At 46.6% G+C, this 14,513-nt stretch overlaps 1 protein-coding gene across 3 annotated transcripts in view; it reads right to left on the bottom strand.

Annotated features, from left to right (window-relative positions):
- Positions 1–14,513, bottom strand: part of LOC141476868 (transcription factor 4-like) — a 228,083-nt gene that overhangs the window by 81,131 nt on the left and 132,439 nt on the right. For 2 of the 3 annotated variants that reach the window (XM_074165727.1, XM_074165728.1), the window contains 2 exons: positions 8,379–8,508; positions 7,831–7,880 (listed from right to left, as the gene is read on the bottom strand). In XM_074165727.1, the coding sequence (XP_074021828.1) occupies positions 7,831–7,880; positions 8,379–8,508 (180 nt within the window). Of the gene's footprint in view, positions 1–7,830; positions 7,881–8,378; positions 8,509–10,711; positions 10,772–14,513 lie in introns of all 3 variants that reach the window. The other variant, XM_074165729.1, reaches the window with a different exon arrangement.

Genomic DNA, 14,513 nt, shown 5'->3' with positions numbered 1-14,513 from the left:
CGAATGGACTCCAGCCAGAGCGCCGGCGCATCCGTCTCGCCCGAGCATCTTTAACTTCTCCATTAAGGCCCCCGCGCACCCCAGCACCCCCCCCCGCCCCACGGCCCATCCCTCCTGAAACCCAAGAAAAACTTAAAAACTCTCAAGCCCAGGAAATCACATAAATAAATCCCCAGCCCCAGAAGCCAGCCCTTCCCAAAAGCAGGGCGGAAAAGCCTGATAGAAGACAGCACTGAAATGCTTACACCTTAAACGCTGACCCGCGCTGATGGGAGATCCGAAGGCGCTGCACTGCTCCTAACGCATACAATCTACAGATAATAGTTAAAGAAAAGCTACAAAATCGAATTATTGCACAGAAAATTATGTTTGGTTTTTTTTTTTTTTTACACTCTTCAAATGCCTTTTCCAAACAATTATCCTCAAGTTCAAAACAGAAAAATCAAGTGCTGAGTTTTACACTTGTGAAACTCCGCTTAATTCCCTAATGAAAAAAAGGACTGGAAATGATTGGAGGCTGGATGTCAAATCGACATGTCTTTTTACATTTATTTACTGAATAAACCTTATTTTCTGATGGATCCTTGTAGGAGGGAGTAGAGGGGCAGCCCCCTCGGCTCCTCCAGCTGCGGGGTCGCCCAGCACTGCATTTCCTATTGTTCTACCGGGAACCTTCCGACGCTGATGCTCGCTATGGGTAAATATACAGCCTGATGGTAAGTTTCAATAAAAAATATGTATCAAATTTAGAGGGGGAAAAAAACCCATCGGGCTTAGGCACGCAGGGCAGGTTCCATCCCAAAAAACAAACCAAACTCCCCGGGAGCAGGGTCTGCTCCTCGGGCACCGGCACCATCCCCAGCTGCGGCGGAGGAATAAACAATAAAAATACCACCGAGTATCTACGGTGTCTCGTTTTGCCATTTTTTTTTTTTTTTTTTTGCAGGGACTTAGAAATCACCCGGATTCGTTGGCCCAAAGCTTTGGGCGTTCTGCACTACCTGCAGTGCTCTGAAGAGGGAGTCTCTGCTCAAGCTAAACAAAAAAACCCCACTCGTCCCACACCGCTCTTCCCAGCTGCTAAGAATGGGCATCAACTATTCACTGCTGGATTACATTATTATTATTTTTTTGGCCAAAATAGTTAAACACTGGGAAGCCTGTGAATTTTTGCAGTTAAAGGTTTCACTTTTAAATATAACGCAAGAAAAATACACGTCTCGGAGCATCCCTTTCCAATTGCTTTTGCACGTTGAAAATATCCTGTAAAATTCACGAAGAGCTAAAAACGAAGCCATTTTAATCTCTACCTTTTAATCTATTTTAAAACAACGACGACGACCCAGCATTTTGTCTGCAAAACGATTTCTTAGTCCTTCAGACTCGGTGAGAGATTTCGGGTGCTGTTCCCAACACAACGGTCTTTTAACCCGTCACCTCACCCATGTACAGCAGGTTTTATCATCTCCTTGCTGCGACTCCGTGTGCTAAATCTATAACAAATTTCCATCTTCATTTTCCAAATTTATTTATTTACTTTAAAGCAAAAAGCAGAGCTTTGTTGCAACCGCAAAAAAAAAAAAAAAAAGCTGTGTGGGGTTTTAACGAGGATCTAATTTTATTATGGAAAAACCCCAAATGAGGATGCAGCAGGATCGAGAGGGCTGGCCAGCAGGGCGAGGAGGGACGCTGGCCAGGCTGCTTCCCCCGGGGCCACCGGATGAAGAGGACCTTGTCAGGCCGATAAGGAGGGGAGCCGAGCGCCCGGTCGCCAGCGGGGACCCAAGTTGGACCGGGAAAACCGTAGGCAGGGGAAAGCCAAGTAGCCTCCGGCAAGCGTGCTGTGATGCATCACGCAGGTCTGGCCTCACCTCCCTGGGCTCTCAGACCCCAAAAGTTAATGAATTCTATGAAAATATCATAATAAAATGATGATACTAGCTCCTGTTATCCCCTCCTTAATCCAGCTCCTACCTGGCTCCCTCTCTCAACACAATGATTAGCCAGGTACCAGTGAGGTGCCTCCAAGATTTCACCTCCATCCTACTCCACTGGCCTTGGGTACCTCTCTCCAGGAAGGTCCCAAGGAGGCTCCAACCCACATCGCTTGTCCTCAAAGACACCCAGACCGGGATCCATCCCCAAGCAGGCACCACACTACTGCCCTAGTTTGGCAGCTGGAGTGCTCCGGCACATCTCCGGTGGGGGACAACCCACCGCTGCAGCTCCAAAGCACCCAACAACCTCTTCTCCAGTGTGGAGAAATGTCCCCGAAGACGCTGGCAGCAGCGATGACATCGGCATCCCAGGGCCGGCCGATGTTCTGATATGGTGGGTGGCACAGGGAAACACGGGGACGTTATATTTGTTTTGGAAAAGTCCCATTTAAGTTGAATGTTTGACAGGAAATTCAAAGGGTTGCGTTTTTTCACTTGAGGTAGGAAGTCTGCAAAGCCTGCACAAAAAGCACAACGTGCTTCCTCACCTCCCAGCGAAACTACCAAGGCTTCTCCCGTGGCAATCAGAATAAAGCTGTGGAAAAGCTCCAGGTGGCATCCCAGTAGTATTTCTCTTTTCTTGATTTTTTGGAACCCAGCAGGTGTTTCCTTAGGATGTACAACCCAGTCACACAACTTCCTTATCTGTCTGGCTCGCAAGGTCAGGGCTGGTGCGCCTGTACGTACACACAGCAGCCAGTGCAGATAGACGGCTCCAGTCTAAGAGGGGACACCTTAAATTAAGATGAAAGAAAGGCTCTTGCCATTGAAACTGAGGCTCAGGAGATTTTATCTGCTGATTCATCACAATATCAATTAATTTTTCAGTTCCTCTCTTCTCTTTAACACAACTGAGATGACATCTGACTTCTCCCCCTCTTTATTCGGGCTGCAGAATCTTTCCCACAAGAACTCTCTCGTTATCTACCTTCATGATGATGTGTGACAACCGTCCAGGCCATGGTTGCAAGCCTGATCCTCAGTGCAGCCTAGCTCCTGCTGCCAGAGCCGGTTCCTTCACCCCGAAACCACTCACATCTGTTTGACAAAGGAAGAGCGAAGTGCGTGCCACGGGCAGAGGTGAAGCCCCTGGCAGAGGAAGGAGCTGAGCCCCAAGAACCTCTTTCCCAAGCAGGAGGTCACCCATCTTCCCCACGGCCTCCTACAGATGCAGCTTCTAAGGAGATGGTTCAACATGAGGAGCCATCACCGCCTCCTCTTTCTTCTTTTAAGCCTTTTTATTTATTTTAAAGCTGTTGGTTCTATTAAGAGTAAATTAACCTTGGACACCAGAAAGAGGTGACCGTGATCACTGGCTGAAGCCATGGTCTCTGTCACACCAGGGCAGGGCCACCACTGCTTTTATGGCGATGGCTTTGGCGCTTTCTCCATTTCACTGTAGCCGGTCCCGGGGTTGTGCAGGGACATTCCACCTCTCCTCAAGGAGACATGAGGAAACATGGATGGGGTGAAACACCTCCATGAGGTCCCAGCAGTGGAATAATGATGGGATCTCTTACTATAACGTGACCCCCCCCACCTTAAAGCACCCCAAAGCCAGCCCTGTGTTAGCTCTGCTCTGCAACAGTGGTGATGGAGCTGTGGCAGCAAAACCTGGTGTTTATGGCCACGACTCCACTCCCAACCATGTGGTTCCATCACCGAGCTCCTTTAGATGCTCCAGCAGCAGATGAGGGAGAGCTGGACGGGCTGTTCCCATGTGGTGGCCGAGCTGTGGGTGCTGCTGACACCCTCCAGCACCAGGATGAGGGGACAATCCAGCAGCTCAACCTCTCCAGGATGTGGGGTTTGGGTCACAGCTCCTGGTTCTGATGTAAATGGGGATCAGACAACTGCAACCATCCACTCTTCCCGTGGAGCAAAGGGAGCAGGAGGCCTTGGTGCGGTCAGAAAGCAAGGAGTGTCCATGGGGAAGGAAAATGGAATACATTGTGCCATAATGGCTCTACTTGATAGCACTTTTACTAGATGGCAATTGTACTGAAAGAAAAAGCACTGATGATGAAGGAAATGCATGAGTTGAGTGATTTATCAGATCCAGGCACGCTCCTGGAAAGCTGGGCCATGAAGAAAAGCAACTTGAGCAGCAGAAAGCCCGTAGACAGCCCTGGCTGGGCTCACGCACCCATCAGCATCCTCAGAGCAGCTATCCTGCTCTGAGAGAGCCAAAGGAACACTCGCACCATGTCTCCGGATGACTGGCATCCTAAGCTCTCCAAGAAGGCTTCATTTCTGAGCTTTCTTTTGTCCTCAATATATTGCTTTATATTAGGTGCTACGTGTTGGACATCGACACCTGGACAGACACCACTTCCCCGCCGCAGTGCCACTGTGCTGGACTTCCTAAAGTCAGGATAATACAAGTTCCCAGCAAAACACCACTCAAACATGACCTCTTCAAACAGCCCTACTCTCTTTGCTCACTTTTTCCCCCAAAGACTTCCCATTCCATACCCCATTCCTTCACAGAGGCTTCCAACCACGCGTACCGGCACAGCTTGCTCATTCCTGACTCTTACTGGTCAAGACAAGACAAGACAAGACAAATATCGCATCACTTGGCAAAAAGGCCAGATGTGATCAAACCATCAGCAGCCAAAAGGGATGCAGGCTTCAGGTTAAAGATTCCAAGAAGAGCAAAGCCTTAGGATGAAGTTAAGGGTGAGGAGGTGATGGCACAGAGAGGCCACCTGGATTGCACCAGCCTGGGGACAAAATGTTATGTCATAGCTCGGTAAAGGCAAGTTGGCACTCAACGTGGAAAACAAGCTTTAACAGAAAAATCTCAGTTTTCCCCAATATAGTCACGGCCAGTTGGCTCAATCCAAAATACCCTGACCCTCACCGGTGTCACTGAGCTCTCCAGGCTCTCGACTGAAGGCAGACAACTCCAGCATGAAGTGGTCCCAGTACAGAGACCACACGTAGAGCCTTTAAGTCCAAGGCGGTACCGGAGGTTGTGTTGTACCATGGACAGGAGCCCAGGACACGGTGAGGCCACGTGTGCCCAAGGAGCAGGTACAGTCGGGGGGACTCCGATTATTCCCATAGTTTAATTCACTTTGTTTTCCAAACTCGTAGCCATTTCTTATAATAAAGGGGAGCTGATACAATATATTTATTGCCATTTATCATTGAAATTTTTATAAGGCTACTTATGAATTAATCAACAATAACGGCTTTCACAAACGCTGCTGCATTAATCTCCATATCCACTGCATAAATCACATTGAGAACAGGTTAATATACATATTTTAAGAGAAATACAGCAATATTTCCACCCTATCAACTAAGTATTTATAATCTAGTTAGTCAATTTATAAATGCGTAGACTTCATCCAGCATCATAAATCCCAGCAGTTCAGCATGACACAACCTGCATCTCACCTGACCTTTTATAAGAGATTCCTTCTGTTTGAGACACGCAGGTGCCTTTTCCAAAGCAGCAGCATCTCAAATGAAACGCATGATTCATGATATAGGAAGACAACGAGACCCAAAGACCCATCTATATATTCCCTTTAAAAAGGCTGCATTTCCTTCAGAACGGCACTATTCTTGTATTCACATTACTGGACTTGTATTTTTAATTTACTTATTCTTGGAAGAGGGAGCTACGGGTGATTAAAATATTCGGGAATACCTTTCTATAGTTTATTTTCTAATAAACTGTACAGCTCATTAAAATAATTTGAAGCATTTAAAGCGCATATTCTACTTTGAGATAATTCGCCTTCAAAATAAAAATACCGTTCAAATAGTTGAGAGTATTGAGCTGTAGAAGTCTTTCCATTCTGTACAACAACCGTATTCAGAAAAAAATTAAAGGAGGCACACATTTGAGACTAATCTGCGACAAACACAAATTGCCTTTCATTCTTTCGGGGCGAGAAGCAATTCGTAAAAAAAACTTTTTGCGGCAGTTCTAAATCCCTGCCCGACGCCGTTTCCAACGGCCCCGCTGCCCCCGCCGCGATGGGAGGCAGCAGGAACCATCCCACCCAAAGCATCTTTTATAACTCCGGTGCAAAAATATCCCTGTGAATGCCTGATGATCCCCTGCCTGCAGAGGAATATTGTAAATCATCAAAAAATGCAGGTTTGGGGTGGTTTTGGGGTTCCCCCCCGCCCCAAGAAACGACTAAAGAAAATCCCAGTATAATCCCTGGGTTCGAACTGGTTCCCGGCTGGTGCCAGGAGCATCCCACGCCTCCGGCTGGACGGAGCTGGGAGGGAGACATCACCGAGAGCTGTCAGAAAAACTATTAAAAGCTAAAGTTTCATCAAAATTGAATCCACCTCGAACTTCAAGCATAATAGTCCTCATAAAAGCCTTCGGGGAGGATATTAGCTGTTGCTGGAAAGGAGTCCAATAAAAACCCAAACCAAAAAACACATAGTGAAATAAATTTAAAATGCACCTGTGGGAACTTAACTTTTAATTAAAAAAAAATAGTATTATTACTTCACTGGAAACTCGCTTTTGAGAATTGCCATTTTTCAACAACTTAGAAAAAAAGATTGATGTTTGTATTTGTTTAACATTAGAAAGATTACAATAATCCCTGCGATTAAATTAGGATGTTCGTATGTGTTTTTCTCTTATTATTTATAAAGTGACCAGTAATGAAACTCCTGTTAATCACAGTTCCTACAAGAACTGAAGCTTTTAAAGTAGGCTAGTTTGCAAACTGCAATTTTACGTGGATTTATGGTAAAAACCTAAAACCCATGGGAGATTAACATGCCCATTTGTTATATATTGGGCAAGACTGATGGCCACTCAGCTCCTCCACATTTCGAGATAAACCAGATCCAGGGATCCGGTACGAAAGGGATGCTCTCCCCTCTTGAGTGGTTTGGTTTCTGGTTGCAGACATTGGCCCGAAAAATACGTATTTCTGAAGTCATGGCAGAGATAAAATTAGAATAAAAATACTAGAACAAAATGCACTCTTTAGCCATACTACCCTTTATGCCCTATTTACTGAAGCGTCCTATAATTTCTTTTTCTATAGATTTTAATGGATTTAAAAGGTAATGCTCTCAAAAGATGCAATGCACCTCCGTACGGCTTTTTCAGGAAAAAAAAAACCCACAAAGATTTTGTAAAATGATGAGAGAATGAAAACTAAGAGAATAATCATTTGGATGCCGAAACAAAGGACTTCACCGAACCAAAGAGAAACACCAACTTCTGACTCCAGGATGCCAAGATTTGACGATAAACAATGAAAAATGTGCTGGGCGGCATCCATAACCCTCCTTACAAAGGCTTACGGATTATTTAGTATTTATTTTAAAACATCAGGCATATTTTTAAAGCCTTGGGGAAGCGCTGGGCGATGCCTGGCCCCAGTGCCCTGGCAGCAGCTGGCTCCCAGCGGTTGACACCTGCAGTAAACCCGGAGGTACCGGAGCGCAGGGACCCCCTGGCAAAATGAAGACGTTTGTCCCATATCCCGGGCCAAGACCGGGGGAAATTCCTCAGAAATCCTCTCCGAACACACGCGAATCCATAAATCACCGTCAGCCCGAGGCGGGAGAGCGGCACGTGGAAGGGATGCCGGCCCCGCGCAGGTACACGCCGCCCGCTCTTTGGCATCCACCACCCAAAAGCCACATGAGCAACACACGCTCGTCCCCTCCGGGTAATTAATCACGTAAAGTCGGGACAAGCGATGAGGTTTTTTTAACTCTCCTTACCTTGTCCCCAGCCCCCAGGGAGCCCGGGAGCGGGCTCCTCTCTATCTGCCTGCAACCGAACAAAGGCGCCGCGATCGCAAGCAAGAAGCAGACGAGCGGTACTTACTGAAGATGGCAAACCTGGAGGAACTTTTCGAACTTTCTTTGTTTGTACTTCTGAAAAAAGACAAAACGGTGTCTTCATAAGACAGGCTTTCCCTCCCCCCCCCTTTTTTTCTCCCCCCCCCCCCCCCTTTTTTTTTCATAACCCGAGATTTTCTACACCCCCCCCCGCTGCTCATCACCCTGCTCACACCAGCCTTGTTTTGGTAACACCGAGCGGATGCCACCGCTCTTAAGCCCCACAGTAAAATGCTGGAAAATTGTTCATATTTTCATCTCGAGTCTTAGGGCTTTTCTTTTCGCTTTGAAAAAGCGTTTGTTTTTTTTTTTAAGGCTCCCCGCACGCTCGGCAAAGAGGAGCGAGAGGAGCAATCAGCTACCGTCAAATAAACCCCTCCGAGAGTCCCGGCGGCGAACGCCCTGCCACTTATTGTATTTATTTCAAAGTATGGCTAAACAGGCCCAAACTCCAATTATTTGTTGCAATGGGGGGAAAAAAAAAAAACAACAAAAAAAACCCAACAAGAAAAGGTTGAAGACAAAGTCACTCACCCATAGAGGTGCTGTGGAGAGGCCTCCGCCGGGGGTTATTGCTAGAATACTGATAGTACTGGGAGCCGGGCTTAGTGGGGGAGAGCGCTCCGGGGTTGCCAATATCCATCTCACCTCCAAGGAGACTTTGCTAAAAAGATTAAAAATATAGACGTGTGTGCGCGTGCATGTTAAACCCCACTTTCCTCACCATTAGCTGTTTCTCATCCCTAAAAATAACGCGGCAAAGAAACCTTCCCGAGCGGCTGAAACCAGAACCTGCCAAAATTTTAAAGGAGACATGACAACAATTTCCAGTTGAGCATCTTCTCCTTTACTCGCAAACTAATTCATTTAAAATACGATTATTTACATTTAAAGGAGACTTATCGCCTACTTATTCAAATGCAATCAGTGTTTTTAAAACTTTTGGAGCTCTGTTAATATAGCTGAAGGTAATTTAGTTTCTTCACCGCAAACGACTGAAGTGCACGGATTTAACAATAATAAAACTTTAAAAAGAAAAAGAAGAAATCCTGCTGTTGATGGAGCGGTTGGTTCAGTGTGTGTGAAACAGCCTCATTGTCTAGCCCCGTGCAAGGAGAAATTCATCGCTGCGAATCAAACGCATCAGCTCTCGCGCTGGAAAAATCTGTCCAGCAGGCTGTACGTAATACAGGATTAAAACGTGAAAATAAAATTATACATTATTAATATTTTTTTGCAATGCCATCAGGAACAAAAAAAACCCAAACACCTCCGAACCCCTAAAACAATTAAGGCTATTGTAGAGCAGCAGCAGTAGCAGCAGCACTTTCAATATATCCATTTTATGCCTGTACCATCAACTAACAAGATGCATCCCAGTAAACGCAACGTTCTTCTCAGCTACGAAAGGACTATGGTTTCCACGAAAAGAGCAGAAAACACGATCTGACCCGTGCCGTAAGAAAAATTATCAATCTTTAAGAGACTATGACAGCAGAACAATTTCCTGAGTAATGTTCTATTTGCTATAAACTACGTTGAAACTTACCCATAATATATAAATCCCCTGATTATACTCTGCATTGAACACATTGTTCTTTTAATTATTCTGATACGCAATAAAACAGGTGTAGATACTACCATTTATATTAAGAACAAATTTACCATTTAATAAAGAAATTTTAAAATTAAGTACCAAAAATCTAACTTTATCGTTACTTGTAATCAACTTTTACTGACTGAACTAATTACTGTACTTGATAAAGTACAGAATGTGTTTTCCCTAATCTAAATTCTAATCACCATGTCACTCACAACAGACTTAGTAATGCTTCACTAACACACTATTCACATGCAAAATACTCTAAATAGGCCAATTATGACTCTGCCCCTGTTCCCTGGTTAACCCGCTGAGAACTGAAAAATTTCACAAGGCAGTCACCAACTAAAACAAAGGCTCCTTGTTTTAAATTAAGACAGTCTTTTTGATTCCTAAATAGCTCAACAAAGTGGCATGTCTTCTGCTGAAAGCAGTTGGTCAAATATGACCCATGAGCTGGAAAATCAGAAATTAAAACATCCTTACTCCTTGACTATACCTTCTAAAAACATTTCAAGATAACTTTTGATTCCAGAAAACTATATTCCTCTTTTTTTTTTTTTTTTCTCTTTTTTTTTTTTTTTTCCCCCAGCGAGGCTCAAGGAGAATCGCCGAGGAGGGATGGACGCACGGGCTGGGAGCGACTGGGGGCGAAACCCCTCCGTGGTGCGCAGCCCGGCGTCTGCTCCGAGGCGGAAAGAGAGAAAAATGCCAGTCAGAAGGCTTTTTTCCTAATATCTTTACGTTCAGCTAATGTCTAATATACACCTGCAATGACTATGCTCCTTTTAATAAACAACACCTGCACCCGGCAAAAAATGGTTGCGAGCCTATTGCATAATGGCAGGGAAATAGATGCAAAAAAAAAAAACTCTCGGGAAAAAAAAAAAAAAAAAAAAGGGTTATCGATTCATTGTGAATATCCGCTGAAAATAAACGGAATTTTAGTGAAAGTCTCGGAGCATTTCCGAATGAAGCAGCGCTAACCACAGAAATTCTCTGCAGTCATATATTTTTATCACGTATACGTTTTAACATAAAGACAGACCTGCTAAATCTGTGCCTGGTTTATCCATATGTCGGGGAGTCTGAAAGACTTAGAGCCATCAGCTGTATGAATTCCTATACCCAGCCTCCTACATTTCATTTGACTTCAAAAAAACCAACAAAAAAAACCCCCCAAACCAACAAACGTATAAAAGACAGCGTTTGCAAACTATTTTAGATTAAACAAGATTCACTTTAGGAGCAGAAAACATACACATACCCTATGTTGTTTTTGTTTTTTCATCCAAACATTTTTCTCTATAAAAAGATGCAGAGGTTTCTACAGAAAAAAAAAAAAAAAAATCCCAAACTTGTATTATTATTATTATTACTATATCAGAAGGAAACCCATGCGCCCGTCTTCAAGGCTTTTGTTCCGCTCGCCACCGAGCGCTTCTCCTCGCCACCAGTTGCACGTTCCGATGCCCCTTCGTTCCCCTGGCCCCACCAGCGGTACGGCTCTGGGGACGCTGGGGACCCGAGGAGCCACCGGGTGCCCAGGTCCCCCGCGGCCGGGGCACCCTCTGACCCCAGCCCTGCCTGCAAAGTGCCCTCCTGGTTAACGCCACGCATCTCCCGGCAGCAACTAATTCAACCCATCAAGTCCTATCTTCTAAACAGCTTTGTCCACAACAAAGATGAATTTGTTGTGAAAAACACATCTGAAAATTTTTCACCACACTGTCACAGACTCATTTCTCCGCTCTCTTAAAGACAAAAACCCCCAAACAAATAACCCAAAGCAGAGAAAAGCCCCCTCCTTTGTCCGCTACGGGACAGAGAGATTTTCCCAAGGTACAGGAGAGGTGGGTTTGTGCGTTAAGGGGACCTCGCCCAGGGCTCCGGGGGGGCAAACTAAGATAAAAATAGATATGTAGTTATTCCGAGATGCTTGTAAAAGGAACAATGGGCATTTATTACTGTTCAGCCTACATGTCACACTGCTAATGGCCTGCAACAGAGAGAGAGATAAAACGTTTACAGACCACGACGCCATCGATTACACAGCTCCGGATCGGGTCGCGGGAACCCCGGGAATTATTAGGCATCAAAGTTAATATTTATGGCAATGGAAACGATGAGCTTAAGAGCCAAGTGCTGCATTTGTCAAACTCCTCTCCAGCTCTGGGTGTGCGTGGTGAGGACTGGGTGCAGGCAGGGAGCAGGCAGGGCAGCAGGCAGGGAGAGTGGGCAGGGAGCAGGCAGGGAAAACAGGAAGGGAGAGCGGGCAGGGAGCGGGCAGGGAGCAGGCAGGGAGAACAGGCAGGGAACAGGCAGGGAGAACAGACAGGGAGCAGGCAGGGAGAGCAGGCAGGGAACAGGCAGGGAGAGCAGGCAGGGAACAGGCAGGGAAAACAGGAAGGGAGACAGGGCAGGGAGCAGGCAGGGAGAGCAGGCAGGGGAGCAGGCAGGGAGCAGGCAGGGAGAGCAGGCAGGGAGCAGGCAGGGAAAACAGGAAGGGAGAGCGGGCAGGGAGCAGGCAGGGAGAGCAGGCAGGGGAGCAGGCAGGGGAGCAGGCAGGGAGAGCAGGCAGGGGAAGAGGCAGGGAGAACAGGCAGGGAGAGCAGGCAGGGAACAGGCAGGGAGAACAGGCAGGGAACAGGCAGGGAGCAGGCAGGGAACAGGCAGGGCAGCAGACAATGCACATCTCTGAACACATCCCTATAAAGCCCGCAGGCAGGTTCTTGCACCGCAGCATACACTGTACCCACACAGCCGTGCCGTTTATGTCTTTTATAACAAAGCTAATAATATATTGAATTTGCCAGTCAAACCTTAAGAGTTTGAGCTAAAAACAAACAGGGAAGCAAAAAATTATCCACTTCCACACTGAGCCAAGCGGCTGGATTTTTTAGCAATTGCAACGGTTTTGCTTTTCCCGTGGTTGCCCACGATCCTGTCGTCTTTCTAACAGTTCATAAAAAAAAGTCACCGACTAGTGAATCCTGCCTCCAAAATGTGAATAAGTAGACAAAGAATTAAAAGCTGGGTAGGGGAGAAAATACACACAAGCGACGACAAAGTAACGGATCTGATATTACCCCTCCTGGAAAAAACAAAGGTTGTTTCTATTGCAAGCCTGAAGCTTTGCTTTTTCAAATGAAAAAAGGATGAATTTCACTTAAATATTTGTTTCAGAAAAAGCTATTTTATTTTTCCTTTATTACAGAAACAGGTGAGACTAGAGCATGGCAGAGTGCTGCATTTCACTAATAGAACGTTAATTCAGATTAAAGGAGAAAGGCCTTGAAGCCTGTAATCCAAAAGCCTCTGAAAACACTGATCAGGCGAAAAAAAACCTCAGAAAAGGCCTTTTTTTTGCTGACAACCTGGATATATTTTTTTTTTTTTTTGACATCTTCATGCTACGCTGCGATCCGGTACGAAAGGCACCATCACGGGGATGTTGCAGGCAAAGAGAAAGACGGGTTTAGATGAGAAGAGATTAAGCTCCTTTCCTGAACGATTGCCAAACGCTTGTGGGGCTTTCCTGGGCTACAGCTGCAGCCCCGCTCCCAGCCCGTCTGACGTACAGCCCTGGCGGGACACACGTCCCCTGCACCCAACGCCGCGGCCAAGCATCACGGGGACACGACGGGAGGAGACGAGCCACATCCCCGCTTCTCCCAGACCTCTGCCACCCGCGGCGACATCGCAGCGGGGTCCCCACGCCGTGTGGAGAGGGGACATCCATCCTCTGGATGGCACAACCGTGAAGATTCTGTGATTCTGTGATCCCTCTGAACAGGACATCCACCCTCCAGACAGTACATCCACCCTCCGGAGGGGACATCCATCGTCAGAACGGGACATCCACCCTCTGGAGGGGACATCCACACTCCAGACAGCACATCTACCTTCCAGACGGGACATCCATCCTCCAGAGGGGACATCGACCCTCCAGACGGGACACGCACCCTCCGGAGGGGACATCCATCCTCCAGACATTACATCGACCCTCCGGAGGGGACATCCTCCCTCCGGATGGGACATCCATCCTCTGGATGGGACATCCTCCCTCCGGAGGGGACATCCATCCTCTGGACGGGAAATCCATCCTCCAGACGGGGCATCCTCCCTCTGGAGGGGACATCCATCCTCCAAACAGCACACCCACCCTCCGGAGGGGACATCCACCCTCTGGATGGGACATCCACCTCCCGGACAGCAGAGCAGACCAGGAGCCAGTACGAACACAGGCACATCTATGTATTTTCGACAATTTTATCACCTCGCTTGCCTGATAAATGATGTAAAAAGATATGAAATGGTATAAAATGATGTAAACCGATATCATTTCAAAAGCAAGTCCCTCTTCGCACTAAATTTCCCACATATGAGAATGAGATGAGAATTCCCGTATTTTCTCTAAAATCCAAAGCGTCCTGCTATTTTTCACCACATTGCTCCCCTCCTTGAATTAAAACTCTTTACACTTTTAAAGATCAAAGCTCGTTTGCTTCTTTTAATTGCGTTTAGGCCTTCCTGGCTCTCCCTGCCAGCGCCACGTCTCGGCGTTGCTCCCTCTGCTCCGGCACGACGTCTCCGTGGGGCGGCAAACCGGGTCAGGGGGGCGGCTGTCCCGCGGCCCCCGACCTGCCCATCGCGGGGCTAAATTATGGGGGTTTTCCAGAAAAAAAAGAGCAGAAAGGAAGGTGTGCCACGACCAGCAATTTGTGCTGCTGGACACCCGCCCCCGCAAAAGGTTCTCCAGCCAAATACCTGCTCTTCCCCTCCTGCCCTCAGACCATCCCCCCTCCACATGGATCCCCTCGCAAAGTTGCAAACAAAGCAACTTGAATTTGCTGAAATCACATCTAATTCCTGCTGAAACAGATGAACAGGAGGTAATCGTCAGATCATTTTTTTTTTTTTAAAATACAACGAATTTCTGACTGCAACCCTCCTGTTTTCCTCTCCTCTGGTAAAATCGCAGGATGCAGGATTATATCTCCTCATCCAGATTTCAGTTGCTCTTACGTGCTTTCTCCTCAGTTTATGAATTTTCACTTAAGTCAAGT

Source organism: Numenius arquata, chromosome Z, assembly GCF_964106895.1.
Source record: "Numenius arquata chromosome Z, bNumArq3.hap1.1, whole genome shotgun sequence".
Classification (NCBI taxonomy): domain Eukaryota; kingdom Metazoa; phylum Chordata; class Aves; order Charadriiformes; family Scolopacidae; genus Numenius; species Numenius arquata.
The sequence above is the reverse complement of the archived record's forward strand: the minus strand, read 5'-3'. Positions and strand labels throughout refer to the sequence as shown.